This window comes from Anopheles funestus, chromosome 3RL (genome assembly GCF_943734845.2).
Source record: "Anopheles funestus chromosome 3RL, idAnoFuneDA-416_04, whole genome shotgun sequence".
NCBI classification, from domain to species: domain Eukaryota; kingdom Metazoa; phylum Arthropoda; class Insecta; order Diptera; family Culicidae; genus Anopheles; species Anopheles funestus.
Window position 1 is genome coordinate 79,727,409 of NC_064599.1, and position 23,194 is coordinate 79,750,602.

A 23,194-nucleotide genomic window follows, 5' to 3' on the forward strand; every position below is an offset into this window, starting at 1 on the left:
GTTTGAAATGTTGTTTCTTTTTTGTACTTCAGCTTCACAATCAGCTTGTTCTACCCTTAAACTCATCAAAAGGCGTGGTCTCTCTATCGGCTGGTGGCTGCCGGAATTGAATGACGCCATTAAATGTTTTGTATATACATGCACATAAATAATAATTATCCCTAGGAGAGATAGAGAGAGGCGGAAGCACCAAAATGCACCACCAAATGCGATCCGCAATACAAAGCGTTCCTTGTGGGTGATGAAGATGAAGGGCGGCTGGTTGTAACAAGCATAAACACATGATACATGAGCGTGTGTTTTGTGTACGTAAAGACAACAAGAGGAGCAAACAACAACAACGAAAAAAAAACTTCTTTCACTAGACGACACGAAATGTAGATTGAATTTCAATGACTTTGAACTTAATATTAATGAGCCACAACTATCGTGCTGGTTGAGGAAGGGGGATTTGTGGCGATGCGATACAGTGGCTTTGATTAATTTTCACTGATTTTTGTCAAAGCAAAGAGGTGCTGGTTCGGAATAATATTTCCATCCACCACACGGGCCATAAAGAGAGAGGAAAAAACTCCGCTCAAGGAAATGGGTGATTAAATCATGTTTTTTGCTTTTGATATACGACCCTTTGAAGGTAAGCTCAACGAAACCTAAAAAGGCACCCTATTTACAGCATTGAAAAAAAACGCACGCAGAATAATGGTGAAGGAAGATATGGAAATTTTTTTTGGGACCCAAGCTAGTGAAATGGGGGGTGGAGAGTATTGAAAAACATTCTACGGAACCTGCTGGTAGATGGGAAAAAGTAATATTGAAGACGCTTGACGCGTTGACTATTTATTTGTTTTAACTTGTGTCTAGCGTGTGCTTTGTTTGGGGCTTGTGGGTCTCTTTTGTTTGATTATTAGTGATTTATTTTCCTATTGTTTTCTTCTTTTTGGGGGGGAGTTTGAATTTCTGGAGATCTCTAACAGTCCCAGATGGAAAGGGGATGGTTGAGGAAAATGGTGAAAATTTATGGTGCTAAACAAATCGAATCCGAACAAGCATATTAAACCATGGAAACTTTTCACCAGAATGTTCAATGAAACATTTACGCGGTGTCACGTGGATGGAGGGAACTGAATTATAACTCTATTCCGAAAGTCAACCGGTATGAGAGTGTGAAAAGGGCATAAAACCCAGAAACAAAACAAAAAGAATGCTCTACACTAATTTGTTTTCATTTCCAAGCCAACGAAAGAATGTTGCAAAACCTGTGAAATGAAGCTGGAAAGTGAATTAATCTTTCACCGTATTGATGGTCACATATCCCTAAAAGAGGAACATAAAAAAACCTCCCAGCACTCGCTACTCGAATGAAATGGACAAGTTTAATCAACGGAAAACGGTCTGCGGAAAACCGTTCACGCAGCCCCAATTTTTATTGTGCTTGATTTTCGCACGCCCAAAAATTGGATTCCATGGTTTTCGGTGCCACACGGGTCGCAACATTCATGACAATTTCATTTCATCCCTTCAGTTGCAAAGTGAACGAACAAAAACCACCAAAGTGCCCGTGTTTTCCTGCGTTTTATATGAAGACGAATGCGACTGTCCCGAAAGCTCATCACCATTACGCGGATGTGATGGGGAGGGGTTTGGAGAGGGGGGTGGGGGGTGGAACTGGGGGATGGTGGACTGATTCACGTTCGATTTTGTGTTTTTTGGTGGCATCCTTCTAAACCGGGAAACCTTCCCTATCCACACAAACAAACGTGTTCACGGTGAAAGGGAAGCAAAAAAAAAATGGCACCCCATAAATAATAATTGCCATCATGTGTATGTGTATCTACACGGTTTCGGTTCCGGTTGCAGAACGGGGCCAGTAAAGGAAAACCGTCGGTGGCACGCAGAACACAACGAGGAAACATTAACGCAATCGTATTTCAGTTGATTTATGCTACCGCGGTGCACAAAACTCATCCCGGCAAAAAAAGAAAAAAATAAATTGTGTGGGCTTTTGTGAATTTGTGAAAAAGAAGTGCAACCGAGAGAGAGAGAGAAGGGGAAAAAGAAATAATCATAAAAGTAAACCCTGAAGTATGGGTCAGCGGAATGGCGGAATAGAAAAGATACAATGTGACACATATGTATATCGTGGACATTCGCGGTCTATTACACCTACAGCTAGGCAAGCGCAAGGTAGAATTTTCCCCCCAGGAATGATTTGCGAAAAAAAAGGTTTAGAAAATAAAAAAAAAGAAAGGTGACGAATCGTAATTATCCCGTACATATTGGAGAAGTGACCTTCTGATACTACCACCGGGGTGAGTACCGGGACACTTTCGCGCGCGCGTTCCAACAAAACCTCCCCCTGCGTTAAATGAAATTGCCAACGGGGAAAAAACCATCCCTCCACCTGTAATGAACATATGAGATATGAATTTCAATTAAAACTGAAAAGGTTCACTTGTGAACCTGTGTCGCGGTACAAAGTTTTCCTTGTTGGGGTTTTCCATTTTAGTTTTTTTTCTCTTTAAATATATGTTGTCAGTGAGCGAAATATTGCACCTTTGGCTTGGTCGTCGTTCAGGTCGAGCTCGCGCGCTCCGAATGATTAGTTGGATGCACGATTTGGTTTTTACTTTTGCTGTTTCCTTTTCTGGTGTCTAAAGTTATTACCGTTCGTGGTGCCTTTTTTTGTTTTGCTTCTACCATAACACCACGTTTTGTGGTGCGAAACAAAAACCTTGCGCCGCTAGTTGTGTCGTGGCAAAAGGTGTCAGGATGTATGAAAAATGCATCGCTTCATCTGCAGTTTTGTCAGATCGACTTCACGTACAGACACACACACGTTGGGCGCTGAATTTGTGATGAACGTGGGTTCCCTTCGGTTGGTTCGATTTCGGAGGGGGAAATTTTAGGATTTTTCCCCGCCTTTCCTATCTAACATTGTATAGCGGACACAGGGTGGATCAGAAAGAAGAAAAAAATCAAAACACACCGTATGAAAATTCTCCACGATCTGTCCCCGGCTAGATGGTGATCCTGTATAGCGTATAAATATAAATAAAAAATATCCTTCTCTGGCACAGGTGCGCATACGGTTAGCTGTTTTCATTGGGGTCGCGGTCTCTGGGTACTCTCGTTTCACGTGTCCAGGTGTGCGAACATTATTATTCATAAATGTCTGCATCATCTCGCTGATGGCAGGAATCCTGATCACCGATGGGACATTTTTAACCCCCCAACGCGTGCATGTGCAAAATGGCGCACAGCGAGAAAAAAAGGGAAATTCTCTAATCCACAGCTGTCAGAGCGTCGTTCGCAATTTTCAACCATCTACGGTGGGCCATGTCATTTCGCAAATTCCCGGATTTTTTTTGTTTTTTGAGGAGAAACTAATTCTAGTTAGTTTTGAAATATTTTTGAACCCAATTTTTTCCAATATCTCTTCTCACGAAATTCTTCACGTTTGATCGATCGCCTTTGACACACAAATGTACGTCACAGCGAGTCACATAGGGGACAAAGATGAACGAAATGGCGGAGAAGGCAAATTAAATGGCGGTTGATTTATGATGCGTTTCATCGTGCGCCGTCTATAGCGGGACATTAGCTACCGATTTATGCAACTAAATTGAATGCCCGTTTCGAGACTGCAAGATATGATCCAAATTTATAGCATCCCGTCATCCTCGTTGTGTATTTGTTTTCCTTTTTAATCGATGAATTTATAATCCCATTCATCTCTTCCTCCTCGCCGTCCGGATGGTTTGATAAGTTGCATTCGTTTCCAAGCAGCGTGATGCACGCAGTACTGCTACTACTGTACCATTAAAATAGTTTATTTATTAGGGCCACCCTTTTTCTTTTTGTCCCCAAAACTTTCGTGACACTCCCCAGGAGCTGGTCCCTTTTGCAAGATTTGGAAACCCTCACCAGGGGCGGTTATATCGGTTCAAATTGCTTGCCCGATAACCGAACGGAACCGAGCAGGCAACGAGAATAGAGCGATAAATTCCAATGTTTACACTAATCATGAGCGAGCTACCCACGGTTGGAACGTTTCTTTACATTTAATTAAAACATATCATATTAATTTGTGGCAAAAGGTCGTCAGCCCACGATTACGATTGGAACTAGCCGTCTGTCCAGGGTTAACGTAATCATAACCGATAAGAGATCTGCTAGACCTTTAGGCGGTTGTGGTATTTTGTTGGTAATCATTCCTCCTAAATCTGTCACAGCTTGTTCCGATGGTGCCGCTCATCGCACGGCTGGGGGTCACGGCTTCCAGCAAAAGCGCAAGCACCCTAGCAAGAAAAAAAAACCTATGGCACGGTGTGCCAGATGTGCCCAATCGGGTTTGGGAAAATATTTTGCATTCTCGTTAATTAAGCGAGAAACGTTCGGCTGTGTCATCGTTAGCTCGCAAAACACCAATCAACAACTCGCGAATTCCGGACATTCAGCACAGGAAAACATCTCCACAAAGGCGCCTTTTCATTGTGTTGGAATAGGATTAGAAAAAAGTCGTTTTTTTTTGGGTGCGTTTATTCTATTTCCATGTGTGTTTTACAATGTCCCCGTAGTCAGTAGCTGGAAGGGGTAAGCATATGAGTTAAAATTCACCCCAATAAATCTGGGATACAGTATACCTACTGTTCTCTACAGTTCTCCAGTGCTCTATGCAAATGGCAAAGATCCTCAAAAGCTACAACTAAAAAGTAAGTCTAAAGCTAAAGCCTCCCAAAACCCGAACGCTCTGCCTAATACGCTCCAAAAATTCCAAACAGTCCATAAGAAATATGCCCAAATTTATGACAGTGTTGAGTCATTAATGGATCTGGGCTGCGTGGAGTGGAAGTTTTTTGGAAAATGCCTGAAATTTATTATCCAATCAAGCTTGTCTGGGTATTGGAGGAGAGGAGTCGGCGATTCCCAAGGTACACGAGGGACACAGTCCGCATTAATTCCGAAACACGCCGAACGGTATCTTCGGCATGCAACAACCGGGGCAGCATTCCTAGAGAACACCAGCTTACGCTTTTACGTGGAATCTCCCGTCGACGGGAGGGACATAGATATACGCTATGGCAGACTGTGAAAGCGGTATCGCCCACTTGCTAGAATAAGCGCCACCGCAAAGGGGTTGCCATAGCAGGTAGCAAGGTTTTGAGTCCCGATCCACCCCACTGAAAGAAAAAGGAAAACCGACCGCTTTTTTGCACTTCGTGATGACCCTTTTTCCAATATTTTGACCCTAGTAGTACCCACTTGGCAGAAATCGCATGAGAGGGGGGAAATTTCTTCATTCTCGCTACCCCTGACCCTCACTTTCGAGCGATCGTACGACAAACTCTCACTCCACCACCCTACCTCACTCACACACGCTCCCATATTCTATGTAAACCCTCACCGCAACCTGCGTCACCAACCCACCCCACACCTGAACGGTCCCATACTCGAAGTGTTAGACAATTTTGGGTTCCACACTTTGAAGCCTGTCGAGGAGTGTGGCACTATATTGTTTTTCGCTGTCTCCTTTCTTTCACTGCAAAATTGCTTTTGCCCTGTCTTTGGCGTATTCATATGAGTTTGGCCTTTGGTGGAGGCGGAGGTGTGTGCGCAAGCGTTATCGTGTTTTGTGAAGTGATTCTTTGCTCCGGTAAGTAATGTGACAACTAGTGATTGTGATAAGTGAATTAATTCTATTCCTTGTGTTTTGTGCGTAGTGAATCCCATCGAGTCGATCAGCTGATGGAAAGAGTTTGGCCGTGAAGCGGAAAGGGTGAAGCCGGAGTTAAACCGCAGGATGGCAGGACAAATCACATCGGAGAGAGTGCTGAATATTCGACGTCTTGAGAGGTACGCATTTTAACACTCGAAATGAGTTAAAGAAAAAAAAAAACAAAGTGTAAAGATTTCTCAAGTCTCTCCGTTTTTTTTTCTTCTATATATTTACAGAAACCTCTGCCGAACATAAGAACCCCATCCCACCGTCCGCTTCGCAGAACGCCGGCAGTTTTTTTACCTGTTCGTCGCATGATGAGCGTATGTGCAATAAAAAAAGGGATCGTATGTATTTCCTGGTAATTATTTCGTTCACGGTCGTGGTGTGTTCGGGACGAGGGTGTCCCGAATGCAGCAATAGGAAAGAAAGGGAAAGCGAGAAAAAAAAAGCGAAGGAAAGAACGGGACACACTGAAGCTTATTAGGCTACCAACGCTTATTATAAATAAGCCTGCAAGCTTGCAGGCTATATACAAGCGTACATACGGCATACGCCCCGCCCCTGTACCCGATTCCCCCACCCCCGCGAACGATCCACGAACGAGGCTTACTAAGTTGCTAGTAAGCCTTTAATAAGCCGGCTAATAAGCCGCAATGTCGTACGACTTTTGCCAAGTGGGTAGTACCCTGGTACTTACGAAACCGAACCATTAGATGTACTTGAACTTCGTTTTTCCCATTTACCCCTTTACACGGGGAGAGAACCGCACGAACTCCTTCCCATTAAAGTGTCATTTCAAATTACAAAATTACGTCTTCAGACCGGTGCCGGATCCGTTTTACTGGCCGTAGTTTCCAATTTCCATCTGTGACGACGCGTACATGCCCAATTGCTTCTGACAGTGGCCATATTAGCCACGCCATGTGTACCATATGTGACCTGCTTAACCTCCCCCCAACCCATCGGGGAAAGACTAAGCAAAGAGAGCAAACGGTGCAAACACACACGATGCCCTTTTGCAAAGTTCTTCAACTTGGAATGGCCAGTGGGAAAAAGGCTAAAGGAACGAAATGAGTTTTCGGTTAACCGCGCCGTGTCATAAATAAAGGTTAGCTTTAGATGGTCCAACGTTCTAAACCCGAAATGGAGGTACACATTTGCCCAAATGAGATTATTGGAAAAAAGGGACTGGGAAAGTCAGAAACTAGTGAGTAACTTCCAGTTTTTCTCCTTTTGTTGAAAAATTAATTGCAGAAGTGGTCAAAATGTTCCAATTTAGCATTCTAAAATTAGTTCAACATTGGCTGAGTTATAAAACATATTCAAGGATTAATGTCTGATTAGTCCGAAACACCTCAGCAAGGGACGGCTGTACTCTCCATTTTCAGCTGTTCCATCTGACCAACACACGCAGAACAGCGGCAAACTACGCCCACGTTGCACTTCTCCGCTGCGGCCAGAAAAGACAGACTTACCCTCCCGTGAAAATCATAACCACAAAAAACACAGGCCAACAAAATTGCAATCCGGAATTGCAGCCGAAATGTTTGCCGACCTTCTCTCAGGGAGCCGTCCCAACAGCAGACGATGGAGCGAAGGGTGTGTTTCCCCTACCGCGTTTAGCGATGAGCAAGGGATAAATTATGTTCGGCGGATTCGTGTCACACAGACACTTGTGCAAGATGCAAGAGTCCGGCCATACGGAAATTAATTATCAAGATTTTGCACACATCCCCTTACCACTTTGTGTGTGTGCGTTCCCTTGAACTCGATTCAACGGAGCTACTAGTGAGACGAAGCGGTCCCAACTGTTTTGGCATCCTGTCAACACGGTACACGCTGGCCCAGTTTTTGGTAGTTGCCTAGTTTTTTGTTGAAACTCCCGTCAAGCAAACTGGCACTTCTGGCACACATTATCACACCTCATGTACTCCATGGTACACACAAAATTCAATGATTTACGGTGCATGAAATATAGACACAAGAAGACCAAAAAAACAGCATATCTTTACGGCAAACTCACAGACGATACTTATCAAAATTCCCACTAAATCGCCGCCAACTGATACAGTGCAGTGTTCGAATTTATCGTAACTCTGCTTATCATACTTTCGCGCGACCGAATGTTTCAGAGTTAATCCCGTTAATCCTGCTGGCAAAATGATCTAGATATAGGAATCCGACATTCGTACATCCAGAGTGCAAATGAGTCGCACAACAGTGGCGTAGTTAGTTATGTTTTAACGTTCCACCGAAGTTGGTGGTGAACTCAGTGATACATTTCCCCTGCTGAAGACACACAATGGATAGAAAAGTGCGAGTAGTTAGCATCTTGCTCGGTTGTTTGGTGCTCTTTAGCCATGGAGAACCTATGGACGGTGGGTTCTTGGTCGAAGGTGGACAGGACGAGATGTTGCGAGTGGAGGCGAACGCGATAAATTCCTTTCCGATGGAAGAAGATCCAGGCAACTTGCCCATTAAAGGATACAAGCTGCCTGAAGTGAATCCTTTCCTGGTTGGAGGTGGACCAGCGCTAGCGGGCGCTTACCCGGCTCAGGTTGCCATACTGATCGGTCTGACATCGTTCTGCGGTGGATCGATCCTGAACCAGAATCACATTCTCACCGCGGCTGGTTGTGTGCTGGATGGGAATAACCACTTGATCGCCGCCAACCAGGTGACGGTACGTGCCGGTGTACTGACGGTGGATCAAAATGCACCGGCCCTTGCCGTCAACCGGATCTTCCCCCATCCACAGTACAACCCGTGGACGTTCGAGAACGATATTGCCGTGTTGCGGTTGACGAACAATATCGTGTTCCCGCAAGTTGCCACACCGAACATGGCACCGGCCGAACTGAACCATCGGATCGTGCGTGATTCTGAGGTTTGCCAGGTGTTGGGCTGGAACTGGTTGCCAGCCGCCCAGAATGTACCGCTGCAGGTGTTGAATGTAGTGTACGCACCGCGTGCTACCTGTACCAGCCAGCATCAAGGATTGCTGCGCGATTCGATGGCCTGCACGGAACTTACGGCTACGGCGCACGGTGTCTGTGCGGCGAACCGTGGAGGTGGTCTGTACTGTAACGATCTGCTGACTGGTGTCGTCTCGTTCGGGTTCGGCTGTGGAGCGAACACCACGTACACGGTGTACACACAGGTCCGATACTATCAGCACTGGATACAGCAGCAGTTTATACGCACGGATACACCAGTCGCCGGTCCAACTCCGATTCCGGGTGTAGGTGGTGGCGGTGGCGGTGGCGGCGGAGGTAACGCCAGCACTATTACCCTGTCCCTAGCAACCATCATCGTAGCGATCGTATCTGCCCTCTTCCTTAACTAAATAAAAACCCCTAACAATCGCCACACCATCAGTATCAATAAAGTGTCCGTTATACTAAACGAAACCAAATAAATGTACAACAACAGCTGTAGTGACACAGAGAAACAACCAAAAGCTAAAACTGTACGGATTTTTATTTTCTAACAGTTCATTCGCTCACAGATCAGTGCTTGGGTGGGCACGCATTAGGCCAAAGATAAAGAACATCAAGGTGTACAGTATACAGAAGCCCATGAAGATAACGTACACGATGTATCCGAAGGCGGAGTTTGGTTCCGTGAAGGTGAAACTATTATCGGGTACGGGCTCTACCAGCGGGGAATCAATCATTTTAGCGAGACTTCTCGGACTGGTCATATTGCGCAATTCCAACATGTTCACCGAGGTGCCACAGGTGGAAAACGCATCCGGACGCAGAGTTAGCATGGCATATGGTGTTAAGTTTTCCAGCACAAGAGCCCCTTCCAGATGGTACGCGTTGAGACTACTGCAGTGCAATCTGTTGATCAATTCTTCCACGGTATGATGTTGTCCGGGCTCTACCATAAGTAAGGTTTTGTGCAGAGCACCTCCAGTATCTTCTCGGTGCCAGCAGAGCAATGATGTGCCATTGTGTCGTTGGGTCTGCTCAGCTGGAGCTTGGGATGTAGGGTTTCTACGCAGCCTACCAAATGTACTGAGCACGACTAGGTGATCTTGACCGGGCTCGTGTGACAGTATCCGATCGACAGCAAGACTCGCAGTACGTCCCGTCACCTCGGAATTACCATACCGTACAAGAAGTTGCCGTAAACTTCGATCACTTCGCTGTACGCAGGTGTCCGTCGTTAGTACATGCGGACGGAGCACCTTATCAATGATCCAACCTCCACAAGCGACACCACCATCACCACCTTCAATTGCAACCTAAGCGATTAAATAGGGAACGAACCGGAAAAAAGAGCGTGATAAGCGTTCCGTACCTTACATTTACGGCTCAATTAACAAGGTTGATCTTTTTTGGATGTTTTGTGAACTGGACATAATTCGTGAAAGAATTACATCATCTAATCGTGCTCGATAATATCACCACACTCGCCGCTAGCGGTACTTACAAATTCGGGAAATTGAAACGTCTCACAGGAAATACTACCTACAACAACCATCAGTACGATGATTAGCCGTTGGGGACTGTGCAGGTTCGCCATGTTGCTCTCACCTACTAACGACTGGACTATCGGTCTAACCTCACAACGCGCTTCCGTTATCATCGAACTCGTAACCATCTCCCTTTGTCCGGTGCGTCATTCCGTTATCGTTATCGAATCGCGGCCGTGATTTTGGAAGCCGACCCAAAACACCTGGTTTTGCTCTTTTTATGTTTAGCTTTCTTAGCTATCGGAGGTTTACGGAGGTGCTCAGTGAAGTTGGTTGATGAGATTACTATTGTTTTAAAACGAACGCGAACGAGTGAAAAACAAGAAAGAGAAGCGAGACTCAGGATGACTAAGTGGAGTGAAGGCAAAAATCTGGTAAACGTTGGAAACACGTGAATCACATATTTTTAAACACCTATTAGCATGACTCATATGTCTTTTTTTAGCTTCCCAACTGGACGACGTAGACTGATGAATGGAAGGTTAAAACGAAGCACAACTATTCTACACAAGCTCCAACCTTATGTCTAGGATCACCAGCATGTCCCGGGCAGCTTGGGAAGAGGATTTTCTCGTGCCGGACATTGTTCACTGCAACGAATGCACCTTCACCAAAAGAAGAATGCACCGACCGAACGGTGTGGTATGTTTTCCCAGGGAAAAGCTCTCGATCGATAGAAGCTCCCAGCTGTCTCGAGGTATGAAAACGAGGCTTTAGAATGAAGGGAAGAGAGAAAAAATCTCCAAGAAAAAAAACCATTCTTCACCATTTCCACGTCCCTGCATCTGCTGCCCGTGTAGAAAGGAAAAGTTTTTCCCCGAAGCGGGAAGGAAAAGATGGATGATATCTTCGTCCATTTCCCTACCGGAGGTTAAGTTTTATTTCATCTTTTTCTTTAACCTCATTTTAGTGGACAAGAGAGCTGGCAGGAAAGCTGATTCCAAACCCGATCACTAACTAATATTACATTCCGAGCCCGTGGACGATTTTTTTATTCTCCACTACTTTTTTTTAGCCTCTTTACAATACCTACTTACTGTGTTCTTTGCTTTACTTTTAGCTGCACTATTTTTTTTTCTTTTTACTACAAAGTTACCGGACCATCCTTTGGGGCACGAGAGTGTTCGTTCGCACACTAACGACCATCCTGTCGAAAGGACACAGGCCCCCGTGAATGGAATTTTTATTGTGCAAAACGAGGTTCAAACAACTTTTCCTTCTGCGTTGCGCAGAGTTCTTCGGCGGCGGCCCCGAGTGCTAAATAGCTGAAAATGACGCAACTTCTCCCCGGGTGGACAAGAACCCGTTAAGAGGATGTAAAAACATTCCCTTCTTTCTTTCTTGCCATTTCTTGCAGTAAAACAAAAGGTAGAAAATACACAAGCATCAGGGAAAAGCTTCATTTCTTTTGCACGTAAAACTTTCCTCTGTGAAACGGCCAACTGTTCCGCGTAAGAGGCTTCGATACGTTGGGATAGTGACCGGGTGTGATTGGGAGAAGCAAAACTTGAAGTAATTAAAAATGATAAATAAAAGAAAGGAAACGAGAGGAAGTTACCACTTTCCTTATCATCCCTTTTTCCCGTGCCCGTACCAACTCTTGTATCCCCCCCCCCTCCCCTTCACCACTCGGTTCGAATTCGGATTCGGTTCATGAAAGTGAAACTTTTACCTCTTCGCCGAAGCACGAGCGGGGTGGCAAAAAGGTGAAGGTTCGTCCATACCAGGAGGTGATGGTTGAGTTCAACCGGAGAGCAGAAGAAAACATTAAACAAAAAACAACAAAGTACTGTAAAACACCCCGAAGGAAACGAAACATAAATGCCATCATAACACTCTCGCCCGTCAAAGTGTTGTGTGTGCGTACGCGCGGCAAGATAAATATAAGGATCGGGTATGCTGGAAACGCTCGGTACCGTGATTGTATAAACAGAAATAAAGGCCTACTCGTAAATAAATTCCAAACAACATAACTTCAAGCAAACCTTTAAAAAAAAAGGAAAACAACCAAACGAAAGACAGAATGCGCAAGGTTAGTAGAAGCAAGGAGACACTGCTCATATGGGCGGCATGTTCAAATAAAAGCAAACCCAGCAAGAACAGCAAGAACGTCCCAAAAAAAACCGATCGGTATCAGTGGGAACCGGTTTGCCTCTTGCTGTCGGTTTTGAGATTCTAAGCTCTGGTGGTGCAAACGGTGGAATTTAATAAGTTCTACCCTTTAGTCTTTCACTCCAGTTTGCTTTTAGGTGGTTACTTTTCCATGAAAACGGAACAGGGAGAAAGGGATAAAGAATTCCCAGCAGGTCTTTTCGTTGCACAACAACGATTCGAAAGTGTTGCTTTTATGATCAAAGCTCGTAATTAAAATTTGCCTTAAAAGTTAACTTCACACCAAGTGTATCCTTCTGCGGGATATTTATTTCAAGTTTTCAGGTCTTCTATATTTTACAGTGAAATAGTACAATATTGTGGTTTTAATTCGAGAAATTAAATACCGAAAATTGTTGGATAGGATCATTCAAAGATCCAGTCTTTCAAGCTATAGAAGCAAAAACTTCCCTACACCTTGAGATGTGTTGATCACGTCACATAAATAATACCGAACTACCTAGGCACTAAGTAATATTCAATTGAAATTACATTCCACATCGAACATGTTATCAAGTCATGTAGTAATGACTACACAATTCTTACAACTCCACTAGATAGCTCTCTATGACCTAATTAATCCAAAGTTGGGAAGTTTTGACTACATCAAGATTATTTCTCAAAGACATCCTGGTACTCTGGAATCTCTGGAACTCTGGAGTATTACTTTGGAACAGGAAAATATATTAAACTCCAGTCCTCAAAACTATCTCTGAACTGTTTTCAAACAATCATCCAGAAGTGAACATATCACACAAAGTAACGAACAATGTACAAAACCCATAACCATCGCTACACACGATTTGTTACACCTTTCTTCAAAACAAACTCGCAAACCGAACGAAAATGCTCCATCCAATCGCAACCACGTGTGTGGACGAGCCCACGGCCAGCCCAATTTGTGCACCAAACATCCTAATCCATCCGGTCCGGTGCTGTGCAAACTCATGTTACATCTAACAACTACTTCACTAATTGACTACCTTTGGTGTGGATTTCCACCACACCGGCTCTCTCGATGGAGCCGGGTGAGATGCGGTAAACCCCAGAGAAAGACCCACCAAAGTTTGTATTGCTACCGGAACCGTGGTAAGCCGACGACCACCGTGGAAGGAAGGAGCAAAATAAATACGTTTTATTTATTTGAGTAATTAGAAAGTTTTTCCAACCCCCCCTTTACTATGTGTGGGTATGTGTTTTTGGGTGGGTTGTAGAATGAAAAGGAGAAGGAACCAAGTAATGAATCGATTTTGAGTTCGATTTTTTACTTCAAATTGTGTGATGGAAAAGAGACAAGAAAAGGAACTCACGTTTACGTTGAAACAATTTCAAGACGAACGATTGTTTTGAACTGCACCCGGTCTGCTTGCTGGATGGTGACGTTTGTTTTAAACCTGTCGTCGAAGGAATTCGTCTGGTATTACTGTGCCCTTGTACGATTTTTTAAATACAAAAATATTTTGAGCACTACTTGATGCTTAACATTTACACTTTTTAATTCCTCTTTTTGACCACCAAATTCACCTTGCACTACGTATTTTTTTACGCATTCACATTTACAGTAGAAAAACCATCACATTCAAATACTTTACACTTGCACTTGCAACGGATCACGTGGCTGGCGTGGTGTTCGGTTTCACTCAATAACACTGCAAGCCTCCTTTATTTTTGCACTCCATTTTCAGTAGAGGAACAATCTCTACAACAATTTATACAATTTACCTGCAAAAAATAACAAGAAAAAAAAGAAAAACTTGATAAATTAACTTTCTGTAGTTTCACTTACGTAGTAAAACAAATCAAAATATTCATGAAAACTTGTTCTACTTTCCTTAATTTATTAGGAGCAAAAAATATCAAATAAAAGAATGAGAAAACAAACGAAACAAAGCAGATGATGGGCAAACTGAAGCTAAATTTATTTCTTCCCTTAACGTCAGCTTTCTGTTATTGTCCAAAACGCATTGGTGAAAATGTTTTTCCTAATGTGAAAAAAGGGGGAAAGCATTTCTAAGCCTTGTGCTTGCTCCTTACGCAAACTGCTGGCAACAAAATGTTGCCCAAACAGATGGAAAAAATAGGTCGATCCGTCTTAAATAAGAAGAAGGAATGCTTCCCGATTTCCTTACATCCCATTTTCCCGAATAGAACAACAAAATCCAATACGGAAAATACAAAACAAAAAACTCACACAGACAAACACACAAATACAATAACAGAAAAAAAAACAATAAAAACACAAGCCACGAGGTAACTTGTGTTGGTGATGGGAAAATTTATGAGCATTTTCTTCCGCCTTTTGCCTTTCGTTTTTTTTTTGTGTTTTGTTCGCCGGGATGACAAAGTTACGGAGCGTTACATTGGAGGAGTTTTTCCTCTAAAAAGGGCGCGTTATTTTTCACGTTGTCCATTTTTCTGCTTCATTGTGAGTGAGCGCATCCAGTTTTCGTGTCGATTTTTTTTTTACACGGGAAAAAGTGTAATTTTAAAGTCTCTGTTTTTGGTTAAAAATAAAAATTGAAGAAAAAAAACGAACAAAATACGTTGAGGGAGGAAAAAGAAAATTCGCAATTTCACTGTGCAACATTGGAAAATCCCTTTCGGCGGGATTTTTCTTCTTGTCTTTTTTTTGTGTGTGTTTTGTTCTCTCTATTTGGATGCTACGTTTTGTTTACTTGGTTGCTTTTGGTACCAAAGTCTTCACAATGCTGCCTTGCGAAAGCACAAGCCAAAAGGAGTCATGTAAGCGATCATGAAGCCAGACAGCGGTCACAAAAGCCAGACCCGGAGCAAGCATGAGAAGGAAATGACCAAAAGCAAAAAAAAAAACGTTCCATTTCATTCGCGCAACTCGCTTGTTAAAGCTGTCCATGGGAAGGATTTAAAGCGGGATGCTGTAACAAACAGTTGTTGGCTGGGAAGATTTACATTTTTCGCCACTTTGTTGAACGATATCACCCAATGTGATTGTCTTCGTGACGAAATGATAAAGTTAATAAACACATTTGACTCCACATGAAGTTTTCCGGGGGAGTTTTCCGCCGATGTAAGCTTTGTTTTTAACCCACCAAACTGTTTAAACTGTATGCCACAAAAATTCACCCTTACTTCATCTCACCAAAAAAACAAGAAACACCGCGTAACGCACACGCAAACACGACCACGGACACAACGGGGCTCAGCGGTGCCCAAAAATAAGTGTGAACAATACGACTCCGGCAAGGGACGCAACGGACGCACGCACGCACGCTGACACGAACACGTCAGCTTTTTTGGACGCAAAACGGCAACGGGTTTACGATCTGTTTTCCACCGAAGCCACGACGTTACTAAATTTTCCCGTTTTGCTCGGTGTAAAATCGCCACCCTTATAGAACTCGGGCTCGTCGTGTTTTCCGCAACCCGAGAGGGCGGGTGATTCGGGAAAAACTTCCTAACCACCTTGCCCTATCTCTACCACCACACGTTCGCACCACTCACATTCCACCCCGGAAACTTCCCGCTTCCATGCTGGCAGTTGGGATTTTCTTCGTGCGACCGGCTAGCCCTTATGGCTCAGCGGCCGCAAAAAGGGTCCTTTTTGAGGGGTGCAAAAGAGGGGTTTCGGGGGAAAAGGTACGGGGATGGGACTGCGAGAGCGCGCGAGTTCCGGTACGACGAAGTTTTCTCTGGGCAAGAGAAACAAATGCATGAGCAAAATATGGAACAAGCGAGAGAAAAAGAGAACGGCAGGAGAGAGTTTTAATGTTGATTCTAACAAGGGATTGATAGTGTGGAAGAGATGAATGAAGGGCACAATGTTGTCCGGGGCTGAGAGATGAAAGGAATGCAATGTAATCGAAGTTAACTGTGCGAACAGCACAGTACAGATCTCTCTCTCACCATATTTACTCTCTCCAGAAATTGCACAAAGGGCGCCCCTTGCCACCCCCCAAAAAGGTTCAGATTACTCCACGCGCGGTAATCATAGCGGAGATGAGTTATTTTGAGATGCACTTTACTTTGGGTTACCACAATGGTAATTTGTATATTTTTAATAAACTAATAAATTGTTACAAAATGTTAGATAATTAAACATTATTTACTTTTTTTACTAGATTTATTCAATAATTTAAAAAAAGTAATCATAGAACTACCTTGAAACCAAACTCACCAGACATGATATTTGTTCATGCGAAATTTGTTAAAAGGAATCCTCTTTAATTTTTAATTTTTTTTAAATTACTTTAAATGTTTAGGTACGAGTTTCTCTTTCACAATATAGCATTAATTTCTTTAAAAAGAAGGTTTAAAAATTTACCAAAAACGAAACATTTGAACAACAAATTGTGAACAAAAGACTTCCCTTCAAGATGAACTCCCCATCAGCGTTCATCCGATAGTTCATCTTCCCCTATCGCGTTAGCTTTTATGGCTGGTTTGCTGTCTTGCAACAAACCGAGGGGAAAAATGTTGCTTCCAAAGCTGATGTCGGTGCAACATACTTCCCCTCCTGCATTGGTAAAAAGGGGAAATTACCAAACCAAAAAAAAACCAACAGCCGAATAAAATACCATCCCTTTGGCTGAAAGCTAAAGCGGAGAAAAGAAGCATAAAATGTGCAATTATGACGCTGCTACCTGCAGTGCGGTTGTTCGGGCTTTTGCTTCTGTCATTCCTTCACGAAGCGCGGAATACGAACGTGCCTGCACCGCTGGCAACAACCGGTGGCAAAAGGAAAGAAAATGCATTACTCCGTTACCCATTTTCGGGCTACCCCTGATGGAATGTGGCCCGCTTTGTTTTGAGCAATTGTCCGGAGCGAAAAGAAACATTTCCTGGCTTTCTGCGCCCAGCCTTTCTTCTGCCACCGGTGGGTGTTTTACAATGGGTAAGCGAAAAGGAATCATCCTGGACACGGAAGCTGTTACAGCGAGAATTGCTGTGAAATTGAACAATATTTCCCCTGGTAAAGGTGTCTTTGCAGTGGACTGTTGTAATGTTAAGATTTTTGTTGCTTAAGCTACCTGTTTTTAACAGCTTTTTATTATGATGTGTACAAAGGCAGAGGAAGGAAATGTTGAGAAAATTGTTACTTTTCAGATCGCTTTTGTTTGTTATAATTAAATTCTTAACAAATGCAGCACGTAATGTATTTCAATACACAAAAGAACATATTCTGAAAAGTTTTTAAAGAATTTTAAAACTATATTTAATAAGAGAATAAAATTGAGAAAAATTTGATACGAGAATAAGAAAATCGAAAAGTAAATGTGTTAAAAGAGCAAACTATAAATGTACAAAAAAAAGATAAAAGCAACTAACTAGATAGCGCAATAATGACTTAGTAAGAAGAGGAAATCGTGTAAAGAAAAGGAGTGACGTAGAGTGGAGAGACAACTATGAAAATAAAAGAGGATTAAATCAGTTGGCAAATAAAACCTTTTCAAGAAAAAAAAACGAAAAAAAAACTCATAATCCAAGTAAATTGAAGTAACAAAGTCGCCAAAGTCCAATTCTTATCTCTCCGACTTTATAGATCAAAATCTTATCATCAATTACTACATTTTATTATTCTTTCTTCTGTTCTCACTGTCATCTTATAAGATTGGAAGATTTTATAACCATTTTCTTTCCTCCAACACTAGACAAGTGAACCACTTCTTCAGGTTTTTTTTTAAGAAGTAAAGTAAAACAAATATTGTCGTAAATTGTTGCGTTTTGTTGGTCGTTGAAGTGGTTAAGCAGAGAATAATACTAAACAGACATAAAGTAAAAAACCTCTTTTTCTACTTCTCTCCAGTGGTTATTAATTTCTATATCGAATGGTATCCCTTTGGAAATGGAAGAAAGGACGACGAAACCTGGCATAGGCTGATGTTTCTGATGCTGTTCGAATAAAGCAAATCCTTTTGCTCCCTTGAGCACCAGGCCATACACAAACCAGGAGACGAAAGACTTTCTTCTTATCCTTTCGCTTCGTTCCATTAGTTCGGTATCGGGGATTTTTCTTTACCGCCAATCCCAACGGTGACGAACTGTACACCGTGCCTAAGACGCTTCGCAAGTACAGTGCGGCGACACCCATAAACAACAATATTATACGGCACGTTGGTCCCGCTCCCGCTGGCCAGAGCATTGTGTTCCGGTTGTCACTTATAATCCCGGGCGTGTGCGTCCTAGGTGAAAGAGTTCCCAGCACGGTATAATGCCGCAGTTTCAGCGTGGGCTGACGTTCATCACCGTCCGTCCATGTGGTCGCACGCTGCCAACGTTTACCCATCGAGACCGGGGGGTGAACAAGGGGGAAGGAGAAGCAGGAGGAGAAGATTTTCGGTCCATTCTCAAGGAATCGAAGGAATCAAGAAGTAAGCAATAAAATACATCATAAGATCATTTGCTCGTTATTTTCCTTCCTTTTTCGTTCGCCGAACGTTGGAACCGCGAGGTGAAGTTGACGGTGAAGAAATCTTTCAATATTTTATATAAATATGAACGATACCGACGTCCCGAGATGGTTTAACTTTTACCATCGAGTAGAAAAATCGAAACCATCGCGACAAGGTGCACGGTTTCCTTTCCTTTGGACTGCCGTAAATAAATGCACACACACACCTCCTCTTTTGTCCTTAAGCGTCGATCCTTCCTGCCAAGGGCAACAAGATAGTCACCCTTTTCCTTGGGTAACCGTTGTGACATTTTGCTGCACCAGCGAACTTGCACTATTTTCTTTATTCTTCCTCTGTCCTTTTGGAACCGATTGCATGATCCATCATTGGCCTGATCCTCCTGTTTTGGTGGTGTGCAGCTGCTTTAATGATAATTTATCGAGCATCATGCCGTCTTCGCACAGGTTAAACCCCTTTTTCTACTTCAGCTCGTTTTAATGGGTTAGCTGAAGACGGTTGAATCTTCCCAGTCTGAGTTTGTTTTTTTGTTTTGTTTCATCCTTCAGTTATTTGACATCCGAAGGTCAAAAATGGTGCTCACCTTTTTACTCCATTTTTTGTACTTTATTTCATGCGAAAACAGCTTCACATTGCCATCGTAAAATAAGTTCTCTCACAATCGGCATCTTTATGTTTTGAAGAATTTTTCTATTTCTCTGAAGTAAAATTTCTTAATTTTGAATTCTGAATATCTGAAGTTTTAAATTTTTTGTAGAATTACCAACAAAATATAGAATTATCCAAACACATCGCTTCTTAACTGTACCAACGCGTCTGAATCTATTTCTGGGAGTTTTCATGACAAAATTTTTGATCTTCCCTGTTTTTTTATACAAGACTGCTAAGGACATATTTTAAGGAACTCAAAAACATTCTGGTTTACTGCTTCATTACACGCAGCTCAATAAGTGGATGGTTGTGGTCCACATGGTTCCAGTTTGAAGTTGACCTTGAAGTGTTCAAGGTTTTTGGCAATAGCTCAACCCGAAACCGAATGAAGACATCACCAATGCACGCTGTTCAGCTGTCTCAACAAACCGTACCCAAAACAGAGATCTCATGCCGTTTTATGATGTTTTCGAGATGTCTAAAACGCCTCACAATTTATTGCTCTATTACTTCAACTTCACTCATTCGGTTTTTGCAGGGAGTTGCAACTCCCAAATGGACTCAGAAATAGAATTGTGTGTGTTTTTCAATTCTCACAATACACAATACACGAAAGGATATTGGGAGATTTTTAAGAGATAAACAACAGTTGTGCAAATACAGTGACACTGACAAACTCATCCATTAATGAATCCATTCCGATTGTCTTACGAAACATTGATGCCATCAGCTTATCTTTGAGAAATGGAATATTTTATCGAAATAAATTAAATAATTAATGTCTCGTGCTTTCTTTACGCCATATTTACTACCGAGCGTGCTAAGGAAACAAAGAGTTTTTTTCTCAACGGTAGCTTCTATTTAAATATCTAATCCTTCCAGCATTAAATCAGGATCAAAAATGTCCTCACCTTCAAAAAAAAAACAAAAGCCCACCCGTCAGCCGAGATTTGATCTTATCATCCACCGGGATTTAATTCAATTCATCCCCAAGCTGGTCGATTAGTGGCTGGTAAAATGGGGCTTCACAAATAAAAACAAAAACACTCTTTTAGTGTCCTTTAAAGCAAAGCCTACAGGGTGAAGTGAAAGGAAACTTGTCGCATCTAATTTGTTTGTTACGCAAAACACAAAAACTGGGTTTGAAAGAAATTCGGTAATATAATTTTTCATCCTTAATCCCCCTTGCGGGATGGATGAGTTGTGATAGAGGTGGGATAAGCCGCTTGAGGAGAGGTTTGTGTGTAATTTTTTTTCAGGAACTTCTTATCTAGCATAAACCAACAAAAAAGGGACAAAGATTAACTGTTTACTTTTGGCTGACAAAAAAGGTTATTTGAGGAAAGATTTTTCTTCATTCCAGCATTTGTTGGAATTTTGAAGCAGCGGGAGCATCTTCATGATGTGTATCCAGCAAATCGATTATAATTTGTCTTGCCATTACTTGACTGAAGACCATAAAAAACACCTACACTATGTGTAACTTTCTTCCTATCACCCGCTAATGCAGCCATTGGACAGCTTTGGTAATAAACACTGAAGTAACTCCAAAAGCCCTAGCTTCACGTTGACTTTTATAATCGTGACATTTACCATGAGAAATGGATTACACTTCCGACGGTAGAAGACGTGATGCTTTCGCTTCGATCCTTTCACAAGTGAACGCAAAGGACATCCTGAGCAAACCATCAGCACCCAAGCGAAATCACATCAAGGTGGATATTGTGTGGCGCAAAATTGAAAAGCTGTTTATTACCTTTTCTTGACCCATTCCCCGACCGGTGGTTCGGCGCGGATATGTTCTATGCTAAGCACCATAGAAGAGCCAAACTAGAAAGCGGGCATAGGCACGCAAGATTTGTGGCTGTACGTGCGGACCATTTTTATGATGACTGTAAAAGACGGCAGCTTCAGGCACAAGCAGTCAGGTAGAAATCATGAAGCTGCACAATGAAACGAAAAATAAAACAACAAACATTTAAAACGGATTCACAATCCGTACCGATGGAATGCAAACGGCGGGCAAGCAGAAAGGTAATCTTCTCTCCCCGGTGAAACTCACGTGCTGCACCTGCGGCATCAATCAGAAAGAGGGTAGCCGGTATGGTTGTATGGCGAATGTAAAGGAAAAATGCCGAAGAGAATGGAAGATCACAAGTAAGGAACTTAAAATTCATCTTTGGAACCACAATCTCTTGGGTGTTCTCGGTGTAGTTGTTGGGTGATGAGAATAATGTTTGTGTTGTTTTTTTTTTCAAAGGAAGGTGGTCCTTATTGAAGATGGAAAAGGGGTTTTTGGGTGTGCTTTGTTGACACGAAGAAATTGCTTCAGAAGTATCATTTTGTTCGTTAGTGCCCGGCATCATCAGCTCAATGACTCGGGAGTAAATGTTGAATTATAATTAACTCTTCATGAAAACGATACATCCTATTTCAAATGGATATGTGATACGAGATTTATTGGAAAACGTTCAGAAATTAAAAACACGAAAAAATAAAGTTATTGAAAAGAGTTATTAAAAAGATATAAAAGAAAGAAAGAGGAAAGAGAAGTTCAGGTGGTAACAGTACAGGTTCTTACACAACAGGACCGAATATCTTATCCTTGTACGGAAGACACAATATCCTACTTCGGGTAAATCAAACCAAGGAATGCAAAAAATGACATCCCCAAGATCAACTTTTCATACCGCAGAATAAGAAGAATACAATTCTTGAAAATAAATTGTAAATAGTATAAATTAGAGAATAGATTTTAATGACATTAAAATGACATCCTGAACTCTCCGAAATACAAACTTGATATTCTTCAGCAAAATTCTTAAGAAAAGAACAGGAAAAATTTCATAAATCAAATGTTCAATAAAATGCATGAAATCTAATTCCGTCGCATGACACTTAAAAGTTAATTATTGATTGATACGATACGCATATGAGGTGTGTCAAACCTAAATCCCTTTACGTGTACCATTTCCTTTCCATCATTCAAAAATTGAACAATAAATTTATTAAGCCTCATAAAGCTTTTACTTCGTTCCCGCACTCTTTTCATGCCAATAATCGTAACCAAAGTCGTCACGGTCACATCACATTTTATGGTCAACGTCAGCGTTGTTTTGCCTTGAAACCTGAACCTGGTTGACGTCGGGAAAGCAAAATGCTTTGATTTTCTTTTCTTTTTTTTTTGCTTTCGTCTGACGGCCTAGGAGAAGGAAATTGGGTTCCATTGCTCAAGCAAAAGAGTTAAGTTCACAAACAGTTCAGAAAAATACACAACCTCATTGAACGGCTGGTTTACAAAAGGTTAGCAAGCAGGCAAAAGACAATGCACAACCGCTTGGATGCGGGAAGGAAGGAAAAGACACACAGTGTTTTCTACGGTGTATGTATAAATAGAGAAGAGAGAAAAAGGCTAAACAGTGTCTGGTTGGACATAAAAAACCGTTTGAACCGAATCGATCGATTGCCCCGTTGCTTTTTTCCCAAAGCGATTAGGCTACGAAATTGCTTGTATAACAAATTGATCGGCATACTTTAATTAATCAGAAGATAAAAGGCCGAAGGGGGCAAAAGAACCTTCCTTACGGGCGGGGTGTGCCTGAACCCCTCCCCGGGAACCTTCAGGTGGTCGTGCCTCGGGGCGCGCGAAGGTTTTTGTTTATTGGAAGATGAAAGACAGACTCGACCGTGTTCGGCCGACCTCGCAGAGGACGAAGGAACCGCCACCAACACCGCCGACGACGACGACGAGATGATGAAGATGACGCAGATCTATCAGCAATTTTCCAGCACTTGCTGGAGAGT

At 42.4% G+C, this 23,194-nt stretch overlaps 3 protein-coding genes across 9 annotated transcripts in view; 1 reads left to right on the plus strand and 2 right to left on the minus strand.

Annotated features, from left to right (window-relative positions):
• Positions 1-23,194, minus strand: part of LOC125770057 (MOXD1 homolog 2-like) — a 503,823-nt gene that overhangs the window by 342,518 nt on the left and 138,111 nt on the right. For all 7 annotated transcript variants that reach the window (XR_007419137.1, XR_007419135.1, XR_007419133.1 and 4 more), the window contains exon 5: positions 13,664-14,075. The gene's annotated coding sequence lies outside the window, so the exon portion shown is untranslated. The remainder of the gene's footprint in view (positions 1-13,663; positions 14,076-23,194) is intronic.
• On the plus strand, positions 1,674-9,267 carry LOC125770060 (chymotrypsin-1-like). The gene is made up of 3 exons (XM_049439255.1): positions 1,674-5,653; positions 5,721-5,853; positions 5,953-9,267. The coding sequence occupies exon 3, from the start codon at positions 8,022-8,024 to the stop codon at positions 9,063-9,065; it is 1,044 nt and encodes a 347-aa protein (XP_049295212.1). The 5' UTR covers positions 1,674-5,653; positions 5,721-5,853; positions 5,953-8,021; the 3' UTR covers positions 9,066-9,267.
• On the minus strand, positions 9,222-11,367 carry LOC125770062 (uncharacterized). Its single transcript, XM_049439257.1, has 2 exons — positions 10,160-11,367; positions 9,222-9,971 (listed from the first exon to the last, which is right to left on the minus strand). The coding sequence occupies exons 1-2, from the start codon at positions 10,328-10,330 to the stop codon at positions 9,222-9,224; spliced, it is 921 nt and encodes a 306-aa protein (XP_049295214.1). The 5' UTR covers positions 10,331-11,367.